The sequence below is a fragment of the Dendrobium catenatum genome, unplaced genomic scaffold (assembly GCF_001605985.2).
Source record: "Dendrobium catenatum unplaced genomic scaffold, ASM160598v2 fragScaff_scaffold_1079, whole genome shotgun sequence".
In the NCBI taxonomy this organism is placed as follows: domain Eukaryota; kingdom Viridiplantae; phylum Streptophyta; class Magnoliopsida; order Asparagales; family Orchidaceae; genus Dendrobium; species Dendrobium catenatum.
In genome coordinates, this window is record NW_021319541.1 from 271,363 (window position 1) to 299,002 (window position 27,640).

The 27,640-nt window shown below is 33.6% G+C and overlaps 1 protein-coding gene across 2 annotated transcripts in view; it reads right to left on the minus strand.

The window, feature by feature from the left end:
• Positions 1-11,009: 11,009 nt before the first annotated feature.
• The window catches only part of LOC110095612 (ornithine carbamoyltransferase, chloroplastic), a 32,125-nt gene continuing 15,494 nt past the window's right edge, over positions 11,010-27,640 (minus strand). For both annotated transcript variants that reach the window (XM_020821231.2, XM_020821232.2), the window contains exons 3-5: positions 16,723-16,854; positions 12,143-12,418; positions 11,010-11,442 (exon numbers count right to left, since the gene is read on the minus strand). In XM_020821231.2, coding sequence (XP_020676890.1) covers positions 11,260-11,442; positions 12,143-12,418; positions 16,723-16,854 — 591 coding nt within the window. In that variant the 3' untranslated portion in view covers positions 11,010-11,259. The remainder of the gene's footprint in view (positions 11,443-12,142; positions 12,419-16,722; positions 16,855-27,640) is intronic.

Sequence of the window (27,640 nt, forward strand, 5' to 3'; positions counted from 1 at the left end):
CAGACTGAGACGGTAACTCTTCCGTCTTTATTGACTTCTGATTTTGATCCTCCCGAGTAGAGAGTACAGTGGGTACATAGGCGACAACGACCTCCATCTTAGAGATAGGGGAGTCAGCTCTTGACCCTAAAGTAACTTCTACTAAGGGGAAATTTCCTTGAGTACAAGCGGACAGATCTAAGATTCTTTCTCCATTAACTGAAATCTTGAGGTCTTGAAATTCCATTTCATACTGAATTGAATTTCCATTAAGAATTTCTTCTACATGCACATCTCTATTCAGTGAGGAGATGAGTTTCCCAGCCATTTGAGTATTTGATTTCCTGGAATTAAAATAAGGTGATTTGAATTAGTGATTTGAAATTGAATTTGAATTTTAAGTTTGATTGATTCCATTCAAAATTTTATAACTCAATCATATTCAGTTTACACTAAACACGGTGGTTCATAAAATTGATGTGTTGAACTTGACTCTTTCGCTACATCAACTGACATGGAGCAAAATGTCAAAGTTTGGACTCGCATTTGAAATCAAAATTGAACTTAAGTTTGAGGTGAAAAACAAGTTTAAACTTAAGGTTGAAATTTTATTTGAAATCAAAGTTTGATTTGAATTTTAACTTAAGGTTGTATTTGAATGGATCTCCTTTAAATTTTGAAACTCAAGACATTGAATTTCAATCAAGTGTAGAGGTTTACAAAGTTATAAGAAGATCCTAAGAAATTAGGCCTGACTCTTTCACCTCACCAAAGGGTTTGGGGGTAAAATGTCAAAGCCTAGATTTGACAAGAGAATTTTGGAATTGCATTGCATGTGTTCAACTACAATAGAATGTCATAGAAGATACATGACAACGATGGCTGAAATTGGTTTGAATGATTTTCCTTCATTTTTAAAATTCAAAATGTTGAGTTTTATTTTCAACATAATGGCTAACAAAAATTAAGAGAAAATCGAGAAGCCTGGACTTGACTCTTTCACCGCACTGGGTAGCTTAGCGTGAAATGTCAAAATCCAGAATTGACTTGAGAATTTTGGATCTGCATTACATGTGTTCAACTACAATAAAATGCTATAGAAGACACATGGAAACAAAGATTAAAATTGATTTGAAAAGATTTGTTGAATCTTTGAAAATCTGGCAGAATCTTCCTTTATTTTGAAACTCAATGTGTTGAATTCGCATTCAACATAAAGGTTTACAAATTTGCGGGAAAGATTCTTAAAAGTCAACCCGACTCTTTCATCCCAGCGAATGCTTGGGAGTGAAATGTCAAAGACTAACTTTGCCAGAAAGGATTGATCTTTTGAATTGGATTTGAAAGTGTTTATATTCTTTCACACATATTGAATTATAAGAGCTACAATTCTATATGTAGTGATAGAATATAGGGATCAATTAGGATTTGAAAGATATTGAAATTTTCTAAAGGATTGAAATTTATGATTTTGAAGTTGAAGAGTCTTTTGTAAATTGTGAAACTTAGCAAGCTGGATATTTATTCGGGTGCAAGTTTGCAACATATACAAAAGAATTTTGAAAATTTGGGCTCGACTCTTTCGCTCTACCAATTAACCTTGGAGGCAAAATGTCAAAGCCCGATTTAGAGGGAGGTTTCCTACACTCACCTCTCTTTTAACATGTCTTAATTGAGTTAGCCACACTCACCCAAGAAAGAAATGGGAGAGGGACCAACATAGAGAAAGGTAGTCAAAACTACCGATGTAATAAAATCCGTACTGCTATTAAAGATGGAGAGAGAGATTGTCCCCAGTGGAGTCGCCATTTTTTTGTTTTGATTGAAAAATGTAGTTAGTTTTGAAAAAGAATTAATTTTCTTTGGGAATATTAAATTTTAATTTTGAAATTGAACACGTCATTAGGAACAATATATTGCCTTGAAAGACGAACGTATCGTTCAATGGGTTCAAATTTCAAAATTCTAATTTTATCTGGATTATCGTAGTCAAACTCAAGGGGAAACAGTATATGATCTCGAAAGATCAAAATGACGTTCAATCAATTTTTTAATTATAATAATTCAGATAAGAGATCATTAATTTCAAAATCAAAATAGTGATAATAAAATAATATATCTTCTGGAAGAAAGATGATATTATCTATTATCGATTATTTGAATATGACGATAACGATTGCCATTTTTGTTTGATTTCACAAAGATAATTAATTAAAAGATTTTAAAAACTTGATTTTAAAAATCAGGTCTGGGTTTCTAAATCTCCTACGAGCGCAAGCCCTCGTAGTTAATTACATCGTAGGAAAATTGGAATTTCCCTACGAAAACTCTCGATTAAAATAGCGGTAGAAATTTTATTTGGAGTTTCAAAATTCGATATCAAAGGAGGTTAAAGGTTGAAATTTTCAATCGGGAATAGTTCAGGATTGAGCACTTATTTCTAGAGTCAAAGGAAGAAGGGTAGGAGGTGTTTTGGGATTCTGAATTACTTCAAAAACACCTCAGTCTATCCTAAGTGTTGGGCTTGAATTTAATTGAAAGTGATTTAAGTTTGAATGGTCAATTTTATTAGAAAGTTGGGATTCAATTCCCGGAGGTTGAGGTCTTATAGCCCGAGCTTGCCTCAGAACCTATGTCTAAATTGGGTACTAAAAAGTAACCCAAACCTAGCTAGTGCAATGCAAATCTGGTCTTACCCCGACCTGGATTGGGGAGCCAGCTAAACCACCTAAACGATTTAATAATATGTATCCAAACTTTTAATGTTAAGTGTTAGGGACATTATTTAGAAAACTTTAAAGGAATGTGGTCGACATCTAGAGCAAATCCTTAATTGACCCCTTAACTTATGTCGGGTATTTGATGTCTAAATAAATGCAATTAGAGTTTTAGAGATTTTTAAATTTGTTGCTAATGCGATGCATGCTTATTGACTCAATTAAATGGTTTAAATTTTAAATAAAGAAGTTATGAAAAGAGAACTCCCGGCGACCTAGGGCTTACTTCTTAAATCGTTAGAGTTTCTATGTTGGCTTAAAATTTTTAATTTAATTTAAGTAGAAAAATTTAAATAAGTCCTTAAGAGCCTACAATCGGATTCCATGCTAAAACAAAGATCGACATGCAAAAGTGCCAAAAAACTACTAAAAGCAAGCAATCCTATATCGCAATCAACACATCAATCAATAAATAAATCAATTAAATTAATAGCTCAAATTGAATGTCCATGTGGCAAGTGCCACTTATTATTACAAACCAGAATTTGCAGAAAAGTAAAGTGGCCGGGCACCACTAATGACAACCCGGATTTCTAATCCTAAGACTCAAGTGACTTTGAGAATGGGCTTCTTCGTCCTTCCGCTGCTTCTTGGATCGTCGGGTCTGGATATCCAAATTGAAAGAAACTCCCCCTTGAAAGGGGTGTTATCTTTTCTCTTTGGATATTTTAAAAATCATCCTAATTTGGAGCTCCAAATGGATAGGGACTCTCCCCTAAGGGATGTCCCTTCCTCTTTGGATTCCAAATTGGATGTTATCCCATCTTAAATCACTTCAAATTACACCTCAAATCAAATCAATTTTAGATTAATCAAAATTGAAAAATCTAGACTCGATCCTACAGGGTTATCCTAATAATCAGCAGTTATATAAATAATCTCAAGCAGTTAATATTCAATCTCAAGCAGTTAATATTTAAAAAAAAAATGTTTAATTACTCACAACACAGAATGCAGAAAAGTAAACAAACACATCAATTCTAAATTAGCAAACAGCATGCAGTGAAAGCTCGAAAATCTGACACACAGTAGAAAAATAAACATGAGCCTAGCCTAAAACTAGATTTAGTTGTCCTAGCAAATCATCTAAAGTGGGTGCAAAGGCTGTGTAGTTTTGATGTATCCTATAGAGGGAAATTTGTTAAAGTTGCTTAAGGTTCTGGTCGGTTGAAAGGTTTAAGGAAAATTTGATGGTTAAAGTTTAAGTCTTAATGATTTGAAATCAATTTTAAGATTGATTCTTAATTATTTGTTGGATACCACCTTTATTTTACACCGAGGCCGTGAAGTTTATTTCACCTTCCTTGGGGCTAAGTTAATAGCCTCGTAGGCCTGGGTTACCTAGTGGTACCCGATATAATTAAGTGATTTGATTTGATTAGTGTTTGAAGGTTAATAAATTTTATTAAAAGTGTTTGGTTGCTGATTTTTAAAGTTTGATTAGTTTAAGTCTTCCATTAATTAATTTGTGACATTGTGCCATCAGGCTCGAGGAGCCAGCCTCCTTAGGACACTTAGCCCTGCAGCTCGGAGTAGTCCAGCCGATAAACCAAATTAATATAATTGAATTAGATATTTTTAAAAAAAGGTTAAATAATTAATGATTAATATATTTTAAAGTTTAACACCCCTTAGAATCCATTCATGGTGTTGTGCCACCAGGCTTAAAGAACAAGCCTCCTTAGGACACTTAGCCCCGCAGCCCGGAGTAGTCCAGCCAATAAACTTCATCTTTAGGATGGTTATTGTATTTTAAAGGGTTTGTTGAGTGTTTTAAACATTAAACTAACATTTTCTGGAGTTTAGAATTAAAAACCAAATTCTGGAATTTTCGGATTATTTTAATCATTTAATTAATGGGTTTAAAATTGACTTTTAGATTAAGGTTAAATTCTGGAAAGTTAGTATTTTATTAAAATATTAGACCTTAAGATGAGTTGAATGCCTTTAAGTTTGATTGATTTAGAGTTTATTTGAATTAGTTATGAATTTTCAAAGTTTTGATCATTTACTAGAATTATTTAATTGTCTTAATTAGAAAAGTTTTGATGTTTTGAATCCAATTGAGTTCCCAACTCCTTGAAATTAACTCCAAAGGTCAAGAATGACCTAAGGAGAGATTCCCAATTGTTTGGGAATTTATTAGAATTTTTAATTATTTTTAATTAATTAATTTAATTAAATATCAGATTTTAATGATTATTAAATTATTCTTAAGTTTAAAGTCAAATCTGGTTGATTTTAATTTTCATGTATTAAGGATTCAATTGAAAAAAAAAATGTATTAAGGATTCAAATCTAGTCAGTTAGAGGAATTATTAATAGTTTTTGTATTTAAATTGGATTTATTATAATTTTTGGAAGTTTTTAAGGTTTAATTAAGGTTTAAACTTAAGGGGTTTGATTAAAGGGTTCAAAGGGTTTGAATTTTAGTGATAATTTTCCCTAGAGCATGGAAGATCACTAAACTTAAGGGGTTTAAATTTGAAGTAAGTTGGATTTAAATTTGATTTTTTTATAATTTTATAAGTTTTTTTAATGCTTAATTAAGGATTTAACTTTAATTAGATCAATTAATTGGTTTAATGATTAAAAAAAAATTCTTAAAGTTTAAGGTGTCACTAGGTTCAAGAAGTTCAAGTCTCAAGTTAATAGCAGGTATATCCTAATTTCTAGAAATTTTCTAAGTTCTCTAGAAATGTCCTTAATTATTGTCCTTAAAGATGTCACTAGTTTTAATGTGTTTGAATCAATGTCACTAACCCTTTGGACATGCATATGAATGTAAACAAGCTATGTCGATGGGTTTCGAATTTGTAAAAAGAAAAGAAAGCAAATATTAACTAAATGGAAGAGTTACTGCAAGAATTTAAGGCTGGGGGAAATAGCTAAACTGGTAAATCTAGAAGCTCTATGCTCTTCTAAGTTTTAAGAAAACTTACTTGATCACCGGAGCTAGTCAACGATGACTCCGCCGTAGCACCCCGTTTAGAAGAAATGGGGCGACTAAAGCTCCTTGGCTCATCTTCCAATCAACTCCATCAGTACAGCCATGGTTGGTGCGCAAAGGATCCAAAGGACTGTTAAGGAAAGATGGACGCTTGCTTAAGCCCATCCATATGCTTTAGTTTCTTGTTTTTACTGGTTCTTGGAGAAACTCTGATCTTGAGAGATCAGTTGCATAGTTCATTCTTCCTTTAAATAGTTTCTTCACCTATTCTTCTAGCATAAACTCTATTTCTTTCTTATATGAGTTGTCATAGCTAGGAGATGAAGCAACCATTAACCCTTTTTTTTTTATAGCCGAAGCACACAGTAATCCCTCACTTTCCTGCTTGGACGGTTGGAGTGCAACAGCTTAAAAATGAGAGCAGCTCTTGCTTCTTTGCTTGGCCAGCCCTAGCTGCTATGCACAAAAAGGAGGAGATGGCGGCTGGAGATGTGTGGGTGAAGTTGAGAGCTCTCTGTATACGGCTAGGGCTAAAAAAATAATCGTGGAATCCCCAGCCAGCACCACTCCTCTAGGCCGGCCCTAAAACTCTTTAAAAAAAAAAACTGAAAATGAAAGCCCCTTTTTTTGGGCAAATTATTGGGTCAGGTGACCGAACGCAGAGACAGGTTCGGATAATAATAAAATATTATTTTAAAATTAGCGCAACTAAAGCGCAACTAAAGCGCAACCAAAGCGCAACTAAAGCGCAACCAAAGCGCAACCAAAGCGCAACTAAAGCGCAAGTCAAAAAGCGCAACTAAAGCGCAACCAAAGCGCAACTAAAGCGCAACCAAAGCGCAACTAAAGCGCAAGTCAAAAAGCGCAACTAAAGCGCAAGGTGACGCGGCAAATTTTTATTGGCTGTCCGAACTTATCTTTTGGCTCCGGTCACCTGACCCAATAATTTGCCCTTTTTTTGTGACCATCTAGCCCTTTAAAAATTAATCGCATGCATCATCGCATGGTTGATATCAAATGCCAGATTTTGAGAGGTTAAAGGGATGAAATTTATTTGAGTCTTGAGGGATATTTGAGCATCAAATTGTAACAAAAGGATGGATAAAACCATTAAAGTTTTGTTAGATTTATGCCTTAAATTAATTATTCAAAATCATTTAAAGATAATTAATGTTGACTAGATTTAAATTAAGCCAAGACATGTTAAATCAACTCAATCGAAGCCGTTGAAGTTAAACTTTCATCAAAATTAATTCAAATCATCTCGAATGCACTTGATTAAATTTGTTTGAAGAAAATTCAAAGGGTTTTGATTAATCTAGATTTCGCTCAACTCAAAATAATAATAAATTAACTCAACTTCACAATTGACGACGGTGTCGAGGAGAACCAAATTCAAAATGAGTCGAATTGAGGTCGACATCTTTCAACACGATTTATGTGAAAATATCAAAATCGATCAATTTGCTTATAGTTCAATGTTGATTTAAAGAAAGATCGACAAGATCGGTCGCGAGCTAAATTATAGACTAGATTGAATGACTGGCTGATTTGACGATGATCGATTGATTAGAGACTTGAGGTTGAACATTAAATGATTGAAATTTGATTGATTGGTGATTGATTGAAACATCGATTTCATATTATATATTGGTGGTAACTGACAGATTGAAATGTCGATTGAATGTCGGTGGAAGAGATGGGCTGAGTAATTAATTGAAGTGTAGACTGGGTAATCGAATTTGATAAAAGCTTGATTGATGCTTGATTGCAGGTTGAGTGGAAGATTGATTGGAAGTTGAATCAAGTATTTAAGTCTGGATTAAGCTAGAGATTGAATTGCCTAGGAGTCTAAGAAGGTTTGAAGTTTGAGTGGGTTTAAAGTCTGGATTGGTTTGAGGTTTGAATTGATTTGAAATCTGGATGGGTTTGAAATTTGAATAGATTGAAATTTGAATTGAGCATCTAGATTGGCTTGAGGTAAGGATTGATTTGAAGCTTAAATAGGTTTGAAATCTCTGTAGATTTGAGGTCTGGACTGACTTGAAATCAGGGTGATTTGATCTCTTGATTAGAATCCCAAAATCTAGGGAAATTCTAGGATCTAGGTGGCTCTATGGTATGGATTATATCATAAGGTCTAGATTGATCTAAGATCTAGGTAGACCCTAGGGCTTGAAGTCTGGAAGAATCCTAGGGTTTAGAGTGGATCTTAAGGTCTGGAGTCTAGGTGGTATAGTGACCTCGTACAAAAACGAGGTCAACAAGTAGGAAAGACAAATCTATGAGCAAGTATCAAGCAAAGAGAACTCGATGGCTGATCATTGCCCAAGAGATGCTTGCAAACTATGATAAGCTTTAGATCACCTAAAAGAGAAGGCGAATGAAATAAGAATGCGAAGAAGATTAACTCAATAGACGATTGATAATGGTGGGTCGACATGAGGGCTCCGTGGATATATGCATTCATGTAATTGGACATGAATGTGCGAAGGATGAAGGTACTTGCCCTGAGCGAAAGGAAAGAGGGAAAGTCGCTGTAATGGCTTCCTCCCTTTCACGAGGCAAGTGGTGAGTTACTTGGTTGGTGGGATCCTACAATACTTCACATGTTTTAATTATTGATTGCTCCAAATATATATTTCATATTTTTTATGCTAAAACATTTCATGTACAACATACATAGACCTGAGTCAAAAAAGCCAACTCAAAAAATTTTAACAATAAGTCTAATTAAATTTGTAACAAAAATCTATATTTTATTTTCATTAAGTCCTTTATATAATTAGGTTTATGTTAGCAAGAAAATCAATCACAAATTCACGATCGAGGATGAAAACTAAATACTTGAATTCTCTATTAAATTATACTATATGATCTGTTAAACTATAATATGAAATTAGTTATTTGATTAAATTATTTAAATTAACTTCAAGTGTAACTAATCATATTGTATAACCTGAGTTCGTATATGATAACCGTCTATTTTGAATAAACCCTATCATTGAATCTAAGTTACTAAATTTAGGCAATTTTTAAATTTTAATTTTAACCTAATCATACTATACGAAAGATTTCATAATTTACAATTATTAGTAAATCTTGCCTAATTTGGACCCTTGATCCAGCAATCATATTAGGATCAACTCTTCATTGGCAATCATATTATATAATCTAAATTATCCAGTATGATTTAATAAAATATTTGGTGGACAAACCTTAATGTATCATGGATGATCTTTGATTTAATATAAAGGATCGTACAACACTATAAATAATTGTACAATCTAATCTAATAGAACTAAAAAATGTGTGTTTAACAAACTAAACAATATGATACACACTTCATACTATATGATCAATAAAATGGAATCGAAAATGAGGGTTTGATTTAAAATGTCCAATTTAATTCTTTTCATAATATGAGAGGAGATGCAAGTGAGGGATTCAAGAGTAGCCTGAGATGGGTTTTCCTATGAGAGAGAGCTGGTTAAAGAGGGAGAAGTGTTTACTTACTTGTGAGAGTGTCCAAATTACTTGGAAGAGATATAAGGTGAGGTTGAGAGACAATCCTTAAGGGAGTCAAGGAGTGTATGAGAGATTCACCCGATCATCCTGCACCTTGGATCCTCCATGATGTGATTTTGGACTATTGAAGAGAAGCTCTAGGGAAGAAGTCTTAAGGCAAAATACATGTAACTAGCCAAGGAGGCTAGGGGGGTGGCATCTCCATCATTACAAAAATACAGGAGCAATATCTTCACCATTGCGAAGAGCATAAAGAGGGAGCGACATCACCTCCATTATGATTTGGAAAAGGAAGGTTTAGGCTTTCAAGAGGAAGAGCTTTGTGAAGTTTATCCTCCATCGCGTAAGAGAGAAGGGCTTCTTATTCTAAGTGCAGGAGCTTTTATTAGAAGAATTCCAAAAGAGAACCTATAGAGAGTAAACGAGGTAAAATTCAACCGAACCACTATAAAATTTTAATTGCACCTCTTATTTATGTCTGTGTTGAATTTTTATACAATTTTAAGACACTAAACCCTATATTTCTCCACCACCAAGAATGTTCAAAGATGCAACAATTTTTAATATATACTCCTTAAGATTTTGAAATAACTCAATTTATCCCACTTAGAGAATACACTATTATTGCTCCGTTTCGAAATCTCGTTAAGGAAGAAATTACCTCAATAGCAAAAAAAAATCAAATTTAGAAATTTTGAACAAAATATTCTCCACATTAAAATTCTAAACCTTAAAAATTAAAGAACAATATTTCAAAATAACATTTTCACAACTCTCCCACTTTATTTATTCGCTTCGCATTCCTTCACCATGTAACAATATAAATATATAAATATATGATGTTTAGACTAGATTGTTCAAAAACTCAAGATATAGAGTTGATGGCAATGATGGCTTAACCTTGTGAAGAACAAAAATACATTCCTTGAATGAAAAGCTTCTGGATCAGCAAGTTGCACCATTATTAAAATCTAATCGACTTTTCTAGTATGCCGATTCTATAAGAGAGTGACCCAAAAACTTTTTGCGAATAGATATAAATGAGTAAGCTAAAGAAAGGATTTAGTAAAATAACTCAAAAGCTCTATTTGTTCAGGATCAATTAATAGGCCAATTAAAAGATGTAAAATGCTCTTCTCCACTCTTTATTTAAAAAACTACAAAGAAAAATAAAAAATACAATCCTACACAAACTACCCTAGATGTGTTGCCTCTTGATTACCTTAGGAAGAGGGAGAATTATAAAGCTCTAATGATCTATCTCCATGCAAGCTCAATGGTGTCCAATTTGTATTGACCAAGCTTGGTCAATATTATCGAGCAAGTACTAATGAGTTCAGATGCATCAAGTAGGAGAGACAAATCTATAAGCAAGTATTAAGCAAAGGGAACTCGATGGTTTAGCATTGTCTAGGAGACGCTAGCAAACTATGATGAGCCTTAGATCACATAGAAGAGAAGGCAAATAAAATCGGAATATGAAGAAGATTAACTCAATAGGCGATCGATAATGGTGTTTCGACTTGAGGACTCCTTCAATATGTACATTCCTATAATTGGACATGGATTTGCGAAGGATGAAGGTACTTGCCCTAAGCTAAAGGCAAGTGGGCAAGTCACTGTAATGGCTTCCTCCAATTCACGAGGAAGTGAACCCTTATGTTCCAGGGGCAAGCTATGTTGTGGGGCCCATTCGATGCAATTCCTCTTCTCATAACCCATCAACTACTTGCTAGATACTATCGAAGGCATATGTGATTATACATGAACCTCGCTAGAAAAAAGTTTAATTTCGTTCTAATTAAAATATAGGTAAATGTTATAGCTATCATGCATATGAGGTTACAGAACTAAAATCATCAGTCTATAGATCCGGACCAAATAGGCAAAGCCTAATTACTATTAACATAATTTTCTTAAATCATCAAGCATTAGTAGTCCCTGCCTTAAAGCCCGAACTAGTTCTAAACAACCACATTTCATAATTTGCATCAACTAAAAGCTACATGCAGATGTGAAAGAACACTAAAGACCAAACAGATGCATCATGATGGCATTTTGAGCATGCATGCGATTCTCAGCCTGTGTAAACACGATGGAGTTGGGAGCTTCAATGACACCGTCTGTAACCTCGAATCCTCTCTCAGCTGGGAGGCAATGCATGAAATAAGCCTTCGAGCCTGCCAGTTCCATCATAGCTTCATCAACCTATAAAAGAAAATGTAAGAACAGATGGCAATAAATTACTTAGACTTCGTTCGAGAGAGCTTATTCTTTCCTGCATATACTTTAAAATGCTTTTTCAAAAAGCACTTTTTCAAAGAGAAATTTTGAAAAAACTATATAAAAACTGTCATCCAATTTACATTTTTTTAATTGACTGCTTCACCTAACACAGAAGCAATCGAAAAACTATCCCAAATGATGCCTCACGAGATTCAAGCTCGAGCGATGAAAGTTGGATGACACTTAAAAATCTTCATTGAGAAAATAATATGTTTGAAATAATTTTAAGAAGTTAATAGTTCTACTGTTTTGCTGGACATATATTCTTATGGAAATGATAAATAATAAAAACACAAGGATAATTAACATGATTGAGACAGAGAAATTCTATAAATAGCGGATGTAAATGTAAATCGGAGATGATCTTAAGATATTATACCATACCAAAGAAGAAAACTTGTAAAGATGCTCGAGCATTCTCAATGAATAACATGATCGCAGCAGTTATTCTCTTCACAAATTTATCTGCTGTCTATAGCCGAAGTAAATATGGTTTAAAAGAAGTATTCTTGATTGGATATTCCATGCTAAATGAACTCCTCTCCATCGTTTTGGGAGAAAAGAAATGCAACTGAAAAAAATGCTAACAAATTGATGTCTGAGAACAGTAGTCATATGGTACCTGGAAGCTTTGAAATTTTTGCCTTCTAAAAGAAACCTGTTCCTTTTGACCCATGCTAGCCCATACGTCTGAATAGACTACATCAGCTCCCTCAACTGCTTCCCTTGGATTATCAGTTAACACGATCTTGCTGATACCAGCACTCCTTGCCTTCTCAACAGTTTTCTCATCAGGTTCAAATCCTTTAGGACAAGCGCACACAAAGTGAAGTGGGACAACAGATGCTAGCAGTAACCATGAATGCACAATATTGTTTCCATCCCCAACATAGACGATCTGTGATATAGAATAAGGATGTAAGCTTTAAAGTATCATATAGTTAAAAAAAAGATCTAATCATTATCATTATTCTATGCATAAAATTAAGTTAGGTATTGTAGGGATGCTCAAGTGGATGAGTGGCTTCATTCTTAGGACATAATGTGAAACAAGTATATACGTGAAAATATTGGAGTAGCTCCAATGGTTGATAAGATTAGAGAGAGTTGTCTTAGAAGAATGGACATAAAACGTCAGCCTTTTGATGACCTAATTAGGAGAGTAAATGTATTGGACTTGGCCTATATTAAGAAAGGTAGGTGTAGACAAAAATAGTTGGCTAGAAAATATTAAAAAATGACTTTTCTTTATTAAATTTAAAAGAGAATTTGATTCTTAACATAACAAAATGTGAAAAATGATTCATATAGCCGACCCAACGTAATGGGATAAAGGCTTGACATTGTTGCAAGAGCATTATAAAATAAGAGAAGATTTTAAATTATTCTTAAAAATTTGATAAATCAATAAATGACATTATTATCTTCATCATGCTAACACTAAAAGTGCATCTTTTTAATAAAAATTACATGCTTGGTAGAGAAAATCAAAGCGAATTCAATATTTTTCTCAGTGAGAGATGGCACCTCCTTTAAGTTCAAAATCAACTTGGGATTACACCATTAAATAAAATTTTGGCCCTTTTAAAATATTTTTTTTTGGGTCCTTAAAATATGATTTAAATAAAAGAAATACACAAAGAAGTATTAATGAAAGAGATTCAAATTCATATTGGGAGCCTTCTTGTATGACAAATTTTGGCTAAACAATTACACAAAAGAAAATTTAATAGAAGAAATTTAAAATTCAAATTAAATAAGGTATCACCAAGCCATGACAATAGCACTTTAAAATTTAAATGCAAGAAGTATATGACCAAGCCCATAAGAATATTTCTTGATTATTTATTTCATGTCATCATCATTAAATGACTATAGTTATGTGATAGCATTATCTTAAAAAATAAAATGGACGAATTATGCAAAGTGCCTTTACATTTTTCTTAGAGGTAGGACTGGTGGATTTCTCATATATGGATCTTTTGTAAATTTCCTATAGAATGATATTTTGTGTTTTGTTTCAATAATGAGCAAATAATGTTTACCCTTTTTTCCATGACTTGCATTTCTTTATTAATTCGTTCATAATGATGATATATTCTCTCTCCACTAATTCATTAACTAAATATTTAGGCTTGGATTCCATCCAATATTCAGCCTCATTTTGGTTGAAGTTTCCAACATTCATATGTTGGTAAATGGCTCTTCATGGAATATTTAGGTATTTCATGATTATGAATAAAAAAATAACTATGGCTTCACTACCATAGTCAACTCTCCATAAATAATATCAGTGAGACTTTAACCCCTCATCCTCTCATCCCATCATTATCACCTTCCATCCTTTATCATTTTGGTGTCTGAGCTAAAGTGGATGCATATCATTGGATGTGAGAATAACTCTATGCCTTTCTTAGTTTGTCAATAGTTGTTTCTTATTTTAGCTTTAACTCCTCACTAACTTCTATTTAATCTACAATTTAAATATTTTCCAAAATAACCTCTTTAGGAAGTTAGAGGCTTCTGGCTTCCTATATTACTTAGTGGTTTGCTGATTTAGACAAGTCCATTTTGTAAAACCTATTAGATTAAAATATATTCTTTCTTGGATCAAGAAGTAATCACGCCACTTTAAGATTTACATAGTTGTATTTTACTTTTCTAGATTATCTTTATTTTAAAATAGAAAATAATATGTTCCTTTTGACTTAAGACCAAAGAATCCAAGGATCCAAGAACTAAATCAGCCCACCATCAAACAATTTAACACTCATGAAGACAAGTTCTTGAAGATGAGAGTTGATATCAAATAAAGATGCAAGTTTCAAGATGTGATATCAAAAGAAAGGGTCCAATAATTATTATTCTATGAGCTTTTCAAAGCAACATAAGATTTTAAATTGTTTTCAAAAGTTTGGGATGTAATAGAAAAAGTGGCATTATTGTCTACAAAAAGGTTGCACTAAAACTGCATGTTTTTGGATAGAAATTACATGCTTGGCCAAGCCTATCAAAGGGGAATCAAAGAAAATTCAGCATTTTTCTCTCCATAATAGGTGGAGCCACCTTCAATTTCAATATCAAGTTGGAACACCTCCATATGATAAAATTTGGTCAACCCTAGAAGGCTTAAATTAAGGAATTCTATCCCTAAACCCTAAACTTTAAATTAACAAACAAACTTATTAAGGAGCAAAAGAATTTCAAGCCATACTTTAGTGCCTTAACCCATGTTGGATTTATGTATATCTTTGTATGCTTCCCTTTACTACACATGAGGTATATGGGCTGGACTACCTTGAGCTGCAGGATTAAGTGTCATAAGGAGGCCTGGTTTCTTGAGCCCACTGTGACAACGTCACGTACCTCATAAGTTAAGGGGAAAGAATATGAAGATCTACATAAATTATTCCTCTTTAAAAATTTGACTCCACCCTTATTAGCTTAACCACCCAGCTGTTAAACCTTAGGTCAGGTAAAACCTATAAATCTATAGGTAGTGAGTCTTTCTATTCTCCTGTCAGCCTTTAAAAATAAATTTACCTTAGATATAGGAAGTTTATGATTTTCTTTTTATGGTGGGAAATAAGCTCATCTTAGTGACGTCACCTATCAGCCTTACCTCAAGTATTAGATTATCAAAGGATGATTAATCGACCCTTGCCACCTTACAATTATTTTGGCCTTAATTAGGGGTAGGATTGAGAATGGGTCATTTGCCCCTCAAGTTTTTTAACCTTAATATAGGTTAGGGCCTAAGACTTTGAGCTCTTAATAATTTAATAATTAAAATTTTAATCCTAAAACTAAATGTTAATTAATTCACCATAAATGATTAAATATTTAAAGAGAAATTTGAGGGTTAATAAATTAAACAATAAGAACTTGAACTTTCCACCTAATTTGGGGTAGTTAGGTATGCTTTTTGCACACACTTAGATGATGAATAGGATATTTTTTCATAGGCATCTTCGGATAGAGTGTAGCAAGGATAACATTTTATAATTTCTTTCTTTTACATTTTGCACGTTTGATGATATGATGATTGTTTCTAGCTTGACTTATTTCTAGTTTCTTTCTTTTACCTTTTTATAGATTGTTGAGTGAGCACTTTCCTTTAAGTGGTTAAATTTTTTTTAGAGATATCTTCTGCAGGTGGCCGTGTTCCAAAAGGGTAATAAAAGAATGCTTAAATCATAAATTATAAATTCACTCTTTAATAGGTATTACAAGGAATGCTAAAAAGCCCTTGGGAATATGGCCCTAAGGATTAGGTTCTAAGTGATTTATATATGATTATTATAATTGTGTTAATATGTATTTTTTTGTAGGGGCTTAATGTAATTATTTATTTTAAAAATATAATTTGATTCAAAAGGTTGTGAAAGCTTATAAATGACATATTTTTAAGATAGTAGCAATCCAAAGTGAAAAGAAAGTCCCTTAAAAGAATTTATTCTCATTTGGATATCCTAGTAGATAACGAACCACGATGAGCTTAAAAGAAGAACTCAATGAAAGGGATACAAAGACGAAGTTAAAAAAAATGCCTCATTTTTCAGACTTGTGTCATTTCATAGGGATAGAATAGAATTTAAGGTTTAGGGTTGACCAAATTTTAAGCCTTCTAGGGTTGACAAACAAACTTATTAAAGGAGTCACATTAATATTTTTGGTTCAACTCAAATTTTAAAATAAAAAAAATAAAAATAAAAAATAAAGTAAAAAAAGCATTAATAGAAGAAATTTAAATTCAAATAGGAACTCCTTTAATCATAACAATTAGTCAGGCAAAATTTAAATTAAAGAGAAACAAAAAAGTAATAATGTAAGAAATTCAAAAATCAAATTTGCACTTCTTTGCTCATACTTTATGATGATGTTATCTTCACTCTCCATAAATCAAATTTCTTATATATTTAGGCTTGGCTTTTAGGCATTCCAGGGTCATCATTAGAAAATTAACATGACTTCACTCCATAAATCCACTTCCATCTGACATCTGCCCCTCAACCTTACATCCACCAACTCAACCTTCCATCTGTTGTCAGTTTCGTATTCTCACCTTCTCACCCCCTCCACCATCTTCAACCTTTATCAATCTGTGTATCATGTCTAACAATTCATAATATGCTATAGAATGATTGTTAACTACAGATCTAATAGATAATGAGACGTCTAGAAAGTTCAGAAGTTACTCGCCTTTGCTCCTTCCAGCTGACCAATGTGCTCAATTATTGTCAGTGCATCAGCCATTATCTGACAAGGGTGATTGTAGTCTGTCAGACCATTCACAACTGGGACTGAAGCAAACTTTCCAAGGTCAAGAATATCCTGCATTTGCATGGGAAGAATGCACTAGTAAAGTTTTATAGAACAAATAGCCAAAAACGTGACTGGCGAAGAAAAATATATGGTCAATTGAAGTGCTGGATCCACATCAAGAAAAACAACTTCATATTAATATGCGATGAAAATTGCACAATTCTTTATGATATTGTTGCAACTGTAAATACACAGATTTATGGATCATTTTAAACACTCGGATGTTACTTAGATAAACAATTAAGATTTCAAGGACACATATATGAATTTCCTTTTCATCTAGTTATGCAAAAAACCTCAAGAAGTTTAAATAGGTAAATGAAAAATTATAAAAAGCATGTATTGATTGAAAAAAAAAAAAATACAGCTTCTACTTAAGTAAACAAGAAAGGTTTCAATGATGCATATATAAATTCCCTTTTCATGTAGTTATGCAAAAAACCTCTAGCAGTTTAAACAGGTAAATTAAAAATTATAAAAAGCATAAAGTGATTGAAAAAAAACTGCTTCAAAATTTTTTTGCTTAAAGAAGAAAAATTTGCGAATGGATCTATGATAAGTGAAATTGTATTGAGTTTTATTTCTCACTGATTAAGTGTTTTAGTACATTTGGGGGCATGTACTCTCAGAATGTCAGCATACAGCAACTATTTGATTCACATGTCTATGCAGAATTGCATTATTTGATTCTCTTTCTATTTTATTACCATATATAATCATTAAATTATTATTGTAATGTTGGAACTTCAGTAGCAACTTTAGCATTGGTTAGTAGTTGGTTATGATTTTGTGATATAGTATTGTTATGAGATCAAATCCATCTGGGTGAACTAAACACAATGTATGTCATGTGCTTGGAAAAATGGCTCCTCAAGTTGTATGAACAAGGAATGATAATTCAAGCATTAAGGTGTTACCCCATTCAATGGAAGTCCTATGCAGCACAAGAGCCATGCGGTAAGACCCACAGTCACAGCCCCAACCTCCATATTTCAAGGCACCATGTTAAGCGCCACCTCCACTATGTTGGAATTGACGGCTAGAACTTTCCCTTCCATTGACTTTTGAATGATGTATTTGATGCTATAATGCACAAACACGGACACAAAGGCATGAACACGACACGGACACGAAATACGTCAATTATTAAAAAAATAGTACATGGATACTGATTAATACGGTATTATAATCTTTATATATTAAAAACAGTGCATAGAAATTGAGTAAATGGAATATTATGATTAACTGAAAAATAATAAATTTAATTAAAATTTATGCTTAAAATGATTAATATTCGGATGTCGAGAGTCGAGTGTCGATGCCGTATTTCAAGCATCGAGAGGGGAGATGACAATGTTGTCAAGAGACGGGCATCATGCATCGATGTCAAGACAATGTCGGTCATCTATGTTGAGATAATATTGGATAATGATGAGATGTCGAGACAGCACGTAGGTGTAATTATGGGGATAGAAAATGTTGGCATCAAACTTTTATTTTCAGATGATTTTTGATATATTGATATTGTGATGGCTTTGGACATTGATGTTGCGATGGCATCAAGTATTGTTGTGAAACCCTAGTTACGATCTGCCAGAGAAAAATGAAAATGGTATGTTTGAGGAATGGGGTATTAAGTGTAGGCATTTGATTTGGGGGTGTTGAGAGAAAATAAAAAAAAATATATTTTTTAAATAAATTAAAAGTTAATATATAAGAAATTACATTAAAAATTTTAAATATTTAAAGCAAACGTGCCCAATTTATTTTTAATAATTTTTAATCAGACACGTCTACGACATATCTGATACATATCGGATGTGTATCAGACACATGTGATCGATACATGTCAGACACTACATGCCTCATTGAGGAGAAGTGTCGGTACATCATAAATGTTATCATTTTAAAGTTGTAAAACTTGTGCATGAAGAATTTTAGCTATATTAAATTAAAAAAGTGTTCTTTTCAGAATCTTGAATGTCGGCTTGACCGTAAAGGTTGATAGTTGGGTGACTTCAACCGACATTGTTCCTTTGGTGAGGATGTGAGGTTTATATTATATTGATATATTTTGTGTGTTACTGTATTTCCATGTCCCTCAACACCTTCCCAAACCATCACCATCACCACTCCACACATCCAAAACTAGGCAAGCCATCCTCTCTGAGTTTTCCTTCCCATCCTAGGTCCTAGTCACCATTGAAATATCATAACAAACTCCTCCAGCCTCTCTACCATCTTCCCACATCTCCAATCACACCTCACACAACCCTCATTTAAACGATCTCCACTCCCTAAATCCACCAAATAATTAAACTAAGCCCTCTCATTCATGGACAACACCTTATTTCCCCTCAACATCTCCGACCATTCCTAATGGGCCCCAAGTACTCCCAAACTTGTATCCATTTCACAACCTGCAATCCCTCACCATACCCACCACTTTAAGCCTGCCGCCAAGTGTCTCCAACAATCTTAGAATCAGAGCCAAAACCTAAGAGAAGCAAAGAATACAAGGACTGCATCAAGGCTTCCCCAACGTAGCAACAAGCATAGAATTTATTTACTTCATTAGGTAAAACATGTCCTCTCATCTTTAAAATTCATTATTTAAATACAAATTAGTTTTTATTAATGTGTTTGATGATTATATGATGATTGGCATAAATATTGATCTATGTGGACCAATTAGCTAGTAGCACCATAAAACGTAGCAAACCCAAACAAAACTAACCCCAAATTATTTTTATTCTTGACTGCTGCATGTTATAAAATATGTGCTCCACAAAAATCCGTGACCTTACAACCCGTGAATGTCAGTATAAATATTAACATTTAAAGTATATTAACTTGTTGTTCTATTACATCAATTCGGCATGCTTATTGTTAATAGTGAGAAGTAGTTTTAATAATTTATCTGAAGGGAAAAAATTAATTTTTTCGCACTTCATTTCAATCAATTTGACATTGATCATCAATAAAAAAAAAAAAGTAATTTATTACCATTACATTTGTACCATGAAACAAAAGTCAACAAGCATTGATAAACTAGAGGATTTAACTAAAGTTTTTTGAAAAATTATCCACTAAATTCCATGATAGTAAACTTAGGAACTAAAAAGTTTTAGGACTGTAAAGGACCCCAATGCAAGATTTAAACCCAAAGGCAAGCCGTAATGAACCAAGTGCAGTAAATATCCCTTACTGTACAAGCACAACCTCTTGAGATAATATTCTAGCAAATGAAGTGAGATTAGTTAGGGAAACCGTTACAATGATTGAGATGGAGATGTTGATATTAAAACATTACCCAAAGCATCAAAATAAAGAGCTTTATGAAAAACTATTGACCTTATGACGAAGGAAATTATATGTGACAAACCAATTGAACACATATGATAACCTAGTTTCTAGGACCAATTGCACTTGCAATGATTGGCAATTTGCTTTTAAGTTTGTTAGAAACCTAGCCTATAACCCATAAGACTAAAGCTTTGACTTCAAACCAACCCCCACGCATTTTTGTATATGATAGACTCATAACCATTTTTTATCCACAAACTTACATCTTGACATATATTTTCATGTCGACACGACCACGATCGAGCCGATTCGAGCCCGACTAGGCTCGATCACACTTGATCAATTAGATCGAGTGTCGTCGAAGAAAAATTGATCCAAATCAAACCTCAATTTAATTTAATTTAATTTAATTCAAATCGATCCAAATCAAGCCTCGTCGAGCCAAATTCGACGCAATTCGGCGCTGATTCAATTTTAATTTCACAAAATTAACTTGATTGGACCCAAACCGACCCAAATGGGTTTGAGTCGAATTCGATTCTGGCTCAATTTCAGCCCTAATTGATGAAATCATGGCTAACTTGACTTCCCAAATCATATTCTCCAACCAACGGATCAGATTTCATCTAAAATCCCCCAAAAATCCTTTGTTTCTCACAAAAGGGAAGCCGATTGGGCTGATTGGCTAGCGGGGCCTGTTGGCCTCGTGGTCTCTAAGAGAACGCAAGGGAGAGGGAAAGCCATTTGGCTCTCCTGTTTTTATCCGTTCGCCCCATTCAAAGCGGGAGAGAGGAGAGGCAAAGAGAGGCGGAACTAGAGCCGGAACTCTGTCTGGCATGCGACCTCCATTCTGGCGACTCTCTTGTTCGTGTGGCCTCCCTCTCGCGTGTGGCCTCCTCTAGCATCTGACCTAGCCAAAGCCAAGCAGCCTAAGTCGCCCTTTCTTCTTCTTTCCCTGCATGTGCTCCCTTGCTGTTGTTTTCTTCTTCCTTGGACCGAAAGAGAGAAATACCTCTATGTTTTCCTCCATTTCTCCAAGTGGAAGAGCATAAACCTACTTTTTACCACTTCTCAAGCAAAAAAGGGGGAGTAATGGAGAATAGTAAAGATACTTGAAGGAGGAAAAATTCTTGGCTACTCAAAGCCTTTGATGTGTGGTTGACATCCCCAAGCCTTAGGCCCTTTAGAACCTTAATTTTTTCTTTCCCGAAATCCCATGCTCACTGGCCTGCTCGCAAAACAGCGAAAGTTTGGTGACTTTCACTTGTTTATTATCTTGTGAGAGTCAATGGGACACGCCGCACGCATAAGGTTGTTAGATTGGTGTTCGGCAACCTCCCAATGCATGTTCAAGCACTCATTTTGTGTCTAATAAATTTGCCTACAACCAAACCTTAGGCTAAGTATTGTCACTCAACCATATCTTGAATGACAATGTGTTGGGATTTTCACATATTGTAGCATGCACATCACTCTTAGCAAATCGTAAGTTATGACAAAATTAACTTAAAAGATTTGGGAAATTGCATCGTTAACATTTGTGATTTCGTCTGAACTTGTTGAATGTCATAAAAAATGAATTTAATTGAATTTGGAAGCTTGCAAACAAATAGTGGGGTCTTTCATGAGCCCTCATGTTCGTGTTTCAAATCCCATGATAAAAGAAATTATTTTGAATTCACTTTTGATTCGTCTTCAAATTTGGAGTGAAAGACAAATAATGAAAATCTCCAAGCCAAATGTTTGCATGCTTGACAAAATTAATTTACATGATTTGGATTGCAATCCTTAACTTGTGAAAGATTGGAAGATAATTACATAGGCTTATTTAATTCAAAAAAAAAAAAGAACTTGAGATGTATTATGAGCCCTCAAAGACCCATGAGCCCTCATGTTTTGGAATTAACTAACCCTATTTTGTAACTTCCAAATTGAATGTTTGAGGTGAGATTGCTAAAATTCCTGAATTTGGAAGACCATCACATGCATGCACTGCTAGGTTCTTAGATCATACCAAATTTGATCTTAAAACCTTTTAGAAGTCGCAGGAATAAATTCTTCCTACTCAAATCTCCTAATCATGCCAAAAGTGATTTAGGAATCCCTTCAATGCATTGGGAGCTCTCTAGCAAAGCCTCCTCTTCTTCATGCATTATGGTTTGGAGTATCTCAAGGCTTCAAACACTTCATTGCATGAATAATTTTAACTTAAATTCAAAATTATGTTTCCTAGATCTCCTGCTAGGATCACAAAGTCTTCAAGCTTCTCCTAATCATGCCAAATTGATTTAGAAACCTCTTCAAAGCATTAGAAAATTGATTTTCCCTTCTCCAAAAGAATCCAAAACATTCATAGAAGAGTAGGAAGCTCTCTTTCTCATGCACTTTCCTATTCATGCACAGTGTTTGGAGCTTCCTCAAGGCTCTAAGCATTACATCGCGTGGGTTCTATCATACTTGGGGAGCTCTCTTTCGTGGCTCTTTCGCTCTCACATGTGATATTTAGGAACCATCTCAGAGCTCCGAATATTCTATCACATGAATCATTGGGTCTTAGAAGCCAATTCTAAGTCATCCATATCTTATTTGTTGAGATAAAATTAACAAACTATATCCCTCCCTGTGTATGTTATCTTGGATTTACCCAAAATCCTAAAATACATGCTAAGAGCTCTTGAACTTGGAATCAAATTCCAAGTTCTTCCATCTCTTGTTTGTTGGAGCATGAAACCAACAAACCATCTCCCCTTCTGTTACATCGAAATCCATATAAAGGTTTCCAAATTTTGAATGTTTGACTTGTTCGTTGATACCAAAATCAATGCACAATCATCATTAAATCTTTCTTGCATGGCATGTTTGGTTTCCCTAAAATCCTACATATGTCATGCCATAAATCTTTGAGTTTGGGACCAAATTTCGAGCTCTCCCATCTTATTTGTTGGAATACAATACTAGCAAATGAATATTCATCTACTTTAATGTATGATGATTTGAAACCTTCAAAATGTTCAAACAAAATCATCCCATAAATCATGTAATCCTAGGATCAAAATCCTAGGATTACTTTACCTTGTTTGTTGAAGAAAAATCAATAAACGTTCACCTCTATGCATGATACATGGAGCATTCCCAAAGCTCTAAGTATTAGATTGCATGAATCTTATAACCTTAGGATCAAAATCGTAGGTGCATCCTATCATGTTGTTGAGATAAAATCAACAAACGATCATTTCTATCCCCTCATGCATGATTATTTGAGACTTCTCAAGTCTTCAAAAATATCATTGCACGAATCATTTGGAGCTTAGAGTCACATCCTAAGCTTCCTCCTTCATTTGTTGAGCCATAAAATCAACAAATGAATACCCCCTCCCCCTCATGTATGATAATTTGGAACCTCCAAAGGTTCCAAATAAACATCATTACATGATTGTTGGACCTTAGAAATAAACTCTAAGTCACCAATCTTTTGTTTGTTGAGAAAAAATCAATAAACAACCGTCATCACTCTCATGCATAATGGTTGGAACCTCCTCAAGGTTCCAAATATATCATTGCATGACTCCTAATTTGCCTTGGGAGCTACCACCAATCTTCCCGATACATGACGTTGTTGATACTCTTAAAAGTCCTAACTGCATCATATTGTTAACTCTTGAACTTGAGACCAAATCTCAAGTTCTTTCACCTCATTTTCTTGGCCACTAATTAGGCAAATGAATACTCCTTGGGCAAAAAATGTTCAAGGAATTCTTTCCAACATGCAATCCAAAAGTTGCTTGTTGCTTCTCTCTTCTACACTCATGTACATCATGACTTGAAACTTTGGCTTGATGATTGTCCGTATTTTTTAATTTTTTTTTCTAAAGACAAAAAAAATGAAGACTCACAAAAAACCAAAGCTTTGATACCAAAATTGGTGCAAACAAGACTTTGCAATAAAAACTAAAAGCCCTCCTTTCTTTTACAATTTAGATAAACATAGATAGAACCAATAATACTATTATAAGAAACACACTTAACAACTTCAACTTGTTAAAAAAACACTTCCATAGAACATAACACCACACAACTTATAAATATTAAGAGAAGAAGAATACAGATGGGGAGGTAACCATGGATAGGGAAGAGAATGTAGAAAACTGAGTCAGGATAGTAGAGGGAAAGGGGAAAGGAGGGTAGCTCGCAAGCTAGAATAAAACCCGTAGATTACATTCCAAAAATCAATCACACACACCCAAAACAGAGGAAACTAACCGCTATTTATAGGAAGAAAAAGGGAAAAAGAGCAATAAATGCAGGTAGTTAAAGCACATTACATCCAGCCAATAGGAGCACCTCAAAACAGCATCAAACAGGGTCCGAAGGAACAACCCCAAGGGGGAAACCGAAGCACCCGGGGGGGACACCGAAGCACCCGGGGGGGAACCGAAGCATCAACACAGCTTAATAAGTAGGGAAAAAACTGCAGCAAGACCGAAGGAACAGCTAGCTCAAATGAGGATGCTCTGGTGGATGAATGGCTTTACTCTTAGAGACAGGATATGAAATAAGCATATACGTGAAAAGGTTGGAGTAGCTCCAATGGAAGATAAAACTAGAGAGAGTCTTGTTAGATGGTTTGGTCACATAAAATGGCAACCTTCTGATGACCCTATTAGGAAAGTAGATGTATTAAAATTGTCTTATGTTAAGAAATGTAGAGGTAGAAGAAAAAAGAGTTGGTTAGAAAATATTAGAAATGACCTTTCTTTTTAGATTTAAATGAGAATTCGATTCTTAATAGAATATAATGGAGAAAACAGATTCATGTAGCCGACCCCATTTAGTGGGATAAATAATTGATGTTGTTGCTATATGTTGTTGGTGATATTCACATATATACACGATCAAACAAAAATTAAATATTACATTCAGCTTTAAAAGATGAACACTTTAAAGATTTCTTTTTAACATAAAAAATAAGAATAGAAATATCCCTTTCTTCGTTTCGATGAAAGAGAAAAAATCATCACTTGCTATACAAAATAAAGTTAAATGCCAAAATGTTGTCAATGTTGTTATTATCATCTTTCTTCCTTGATGACGAGAGCTTCTTCCTCTTTCTCTCTACTTTGCTGCTATAGAAGAGCTTCTCCTTACTATAGCTAACAAGTTCAAGCCCCTCTTTTATCTCTCTTCTTCTTTTATTCTCTTGTGGTTGTGGGATGCCCTAATACAACGAAATCATCTCTTTATAGTGTTTAAAGGTGATAGGTAGTAAGCTTAAATTTATTAGGTAGATAGTGATAAGTATCATAATATACATGTTAGGAAGAGGATTGTACGTAATAAATTTATAAGAGTTGGATAAAAAGTACCAAGTAGAAACTAATATGACTTAGATAAAAACAATTTATATGTGTATCTAGATAAATATAAAATTTATGAATAGATTTAGTGATTAGTGTCTAAATGCCTCTCTATACATTATCTCCATATCATCATTTATAGAGGTTAATAAGATTTTCAAAATCCTCAAATTTTTCATGAGCATATTGATGGAATTTTTTGCTCCTTTGATTTTGATAAGCATTAATTATCTTCATGCAAGATGCATATGAAGTGGTACTTGAGTTGAATGTGCTTTATATAGAAGTGGAATGCAACAATCTTTGCCATGTGAATGGCCCTCTAACTATCACATAATAATGAAACAATTTCTCGTGAACGATTCAATTCTTCTAGAAAACCTTTTAGCCAAATCATCTATTTGTTTGCTTCTATGACAGCAACATATTCAACATCTACTGTTGATAATGCAAATATCCTTTATAGCTATGACACTTAGCTAACATCCAAGAGTAGATATACCCAATAATACTTCATCATGTATCTCGATCTCCTCTCATATCTACATTAACATATATTATAGCTTCAAATTAGCTCTTTTAAACTTCAATGAGTGATTATTTTACCTTTCATATAGCATATAATCCACTTTCCAACCTCCTAATATCCCTTTCTTGGATTTGACATACACCAACTAACAATTATCATTATATGTGTAATGTCTGATGTTTTACAAATCATTGCATACATCAAAGAGCCAACTACTAATGCATAAGGGACTTTAGCCGTATAGTTTTCTCTTCATTTGTCTTCGGCATTTTTTTTAAGTTACTTGCAAGCGAAATGCTCATCATTTTTAACTTTTATGATATTGAATATGTCCCAACACTTTATGTACAGAGATTGTAATAGCTTCAATGCGAATATATCATCTACAATAGCTTCAAAGCGGATATAACATTGTCTCAATATATTCTCAATTTAACAATCTTCTTAGCTTCTTACAAGTCTTTTATATCAAATTCCTCTAACAATTACGTAATATTTTTTAAATGATATACACTTGTAATGAGATATAAAGTTGTTTGTGATGGTGAGAGTGCAATAAAAATTATTTCTATTAGCGCTCTTATTCAAACAAACCTAAAACTTGAACCTCATTCAGCATCATTTAAAGTTAGTTAGGTTAATCGCACATCCCTACCAATGACTTCTAAATATTTGATTCTAATTAAGATGAGTAGTTATAAGGGTCAAATTTTGGGTCATGTTTTTAATCATTAATATAGCCCATATCCTATTAGGAAGACCTTGGCTTTATGATAGGGATGTAATTCACTATAGTCGAAAATATACTTACCTATTCAAATTTAATAATAAGGCCATCAGTTGCTCCTTATCAAATCATAAGAAAAATAGGTTGTATTTCCCCCTAAAAAAATCTATGACTGCCCATAAAAAATAAAATCAAACTTTAGTTTATAATTGTATTCAAATTTAATAATAAGGTCATCATGTTGCTCCTTATCAAACAACAAGAGAAAGAGGTTGTACTTTCCCCCACAAAAAATTCCCTGTGATAAAAAATCCATGATTGCTTATAATTTATAAAAAATTCAAACATTAGCTTATAATTATTACCCCCACCCTGCAACAAAAAAAAAAAAAAAACTTCCTCAACCTAAGCCTAAGAACCCTTCCCCACTTAACTCCTAATGCTTGTGACTCATATTGAATTCCTAGTTTAAATAAATTAAGAAAATTATTTGAGATACACGTGTCCAATTTGTATTTAATATTTTTTAATCGGACACGTTTTTGGCGTGTCCAACACGTGTCGTAGGAGCATTGGACGAGTGTCATGTCGAATACGGTGTCGGACACTGCACGCCTCTTTGAGGAGAAGTGTCGGTGCATCATAGATTACGATTAAGTATAAGATTTTCATCGCTAAACTGGATGACAGTCTAAAAATTATTCATAGTTCAAAATATATTTTAGAAGAAACACTAATTCAATTATGATAGAGAATTTTACATAATTATCCAATCTCTCAAATACTAAAAAAACACTATATATTATATAATGAATTAGCCCTGCATTCTAAATATCATGCTCTTAAGTTTATAAACACACAAAAATAACCTAACCATAG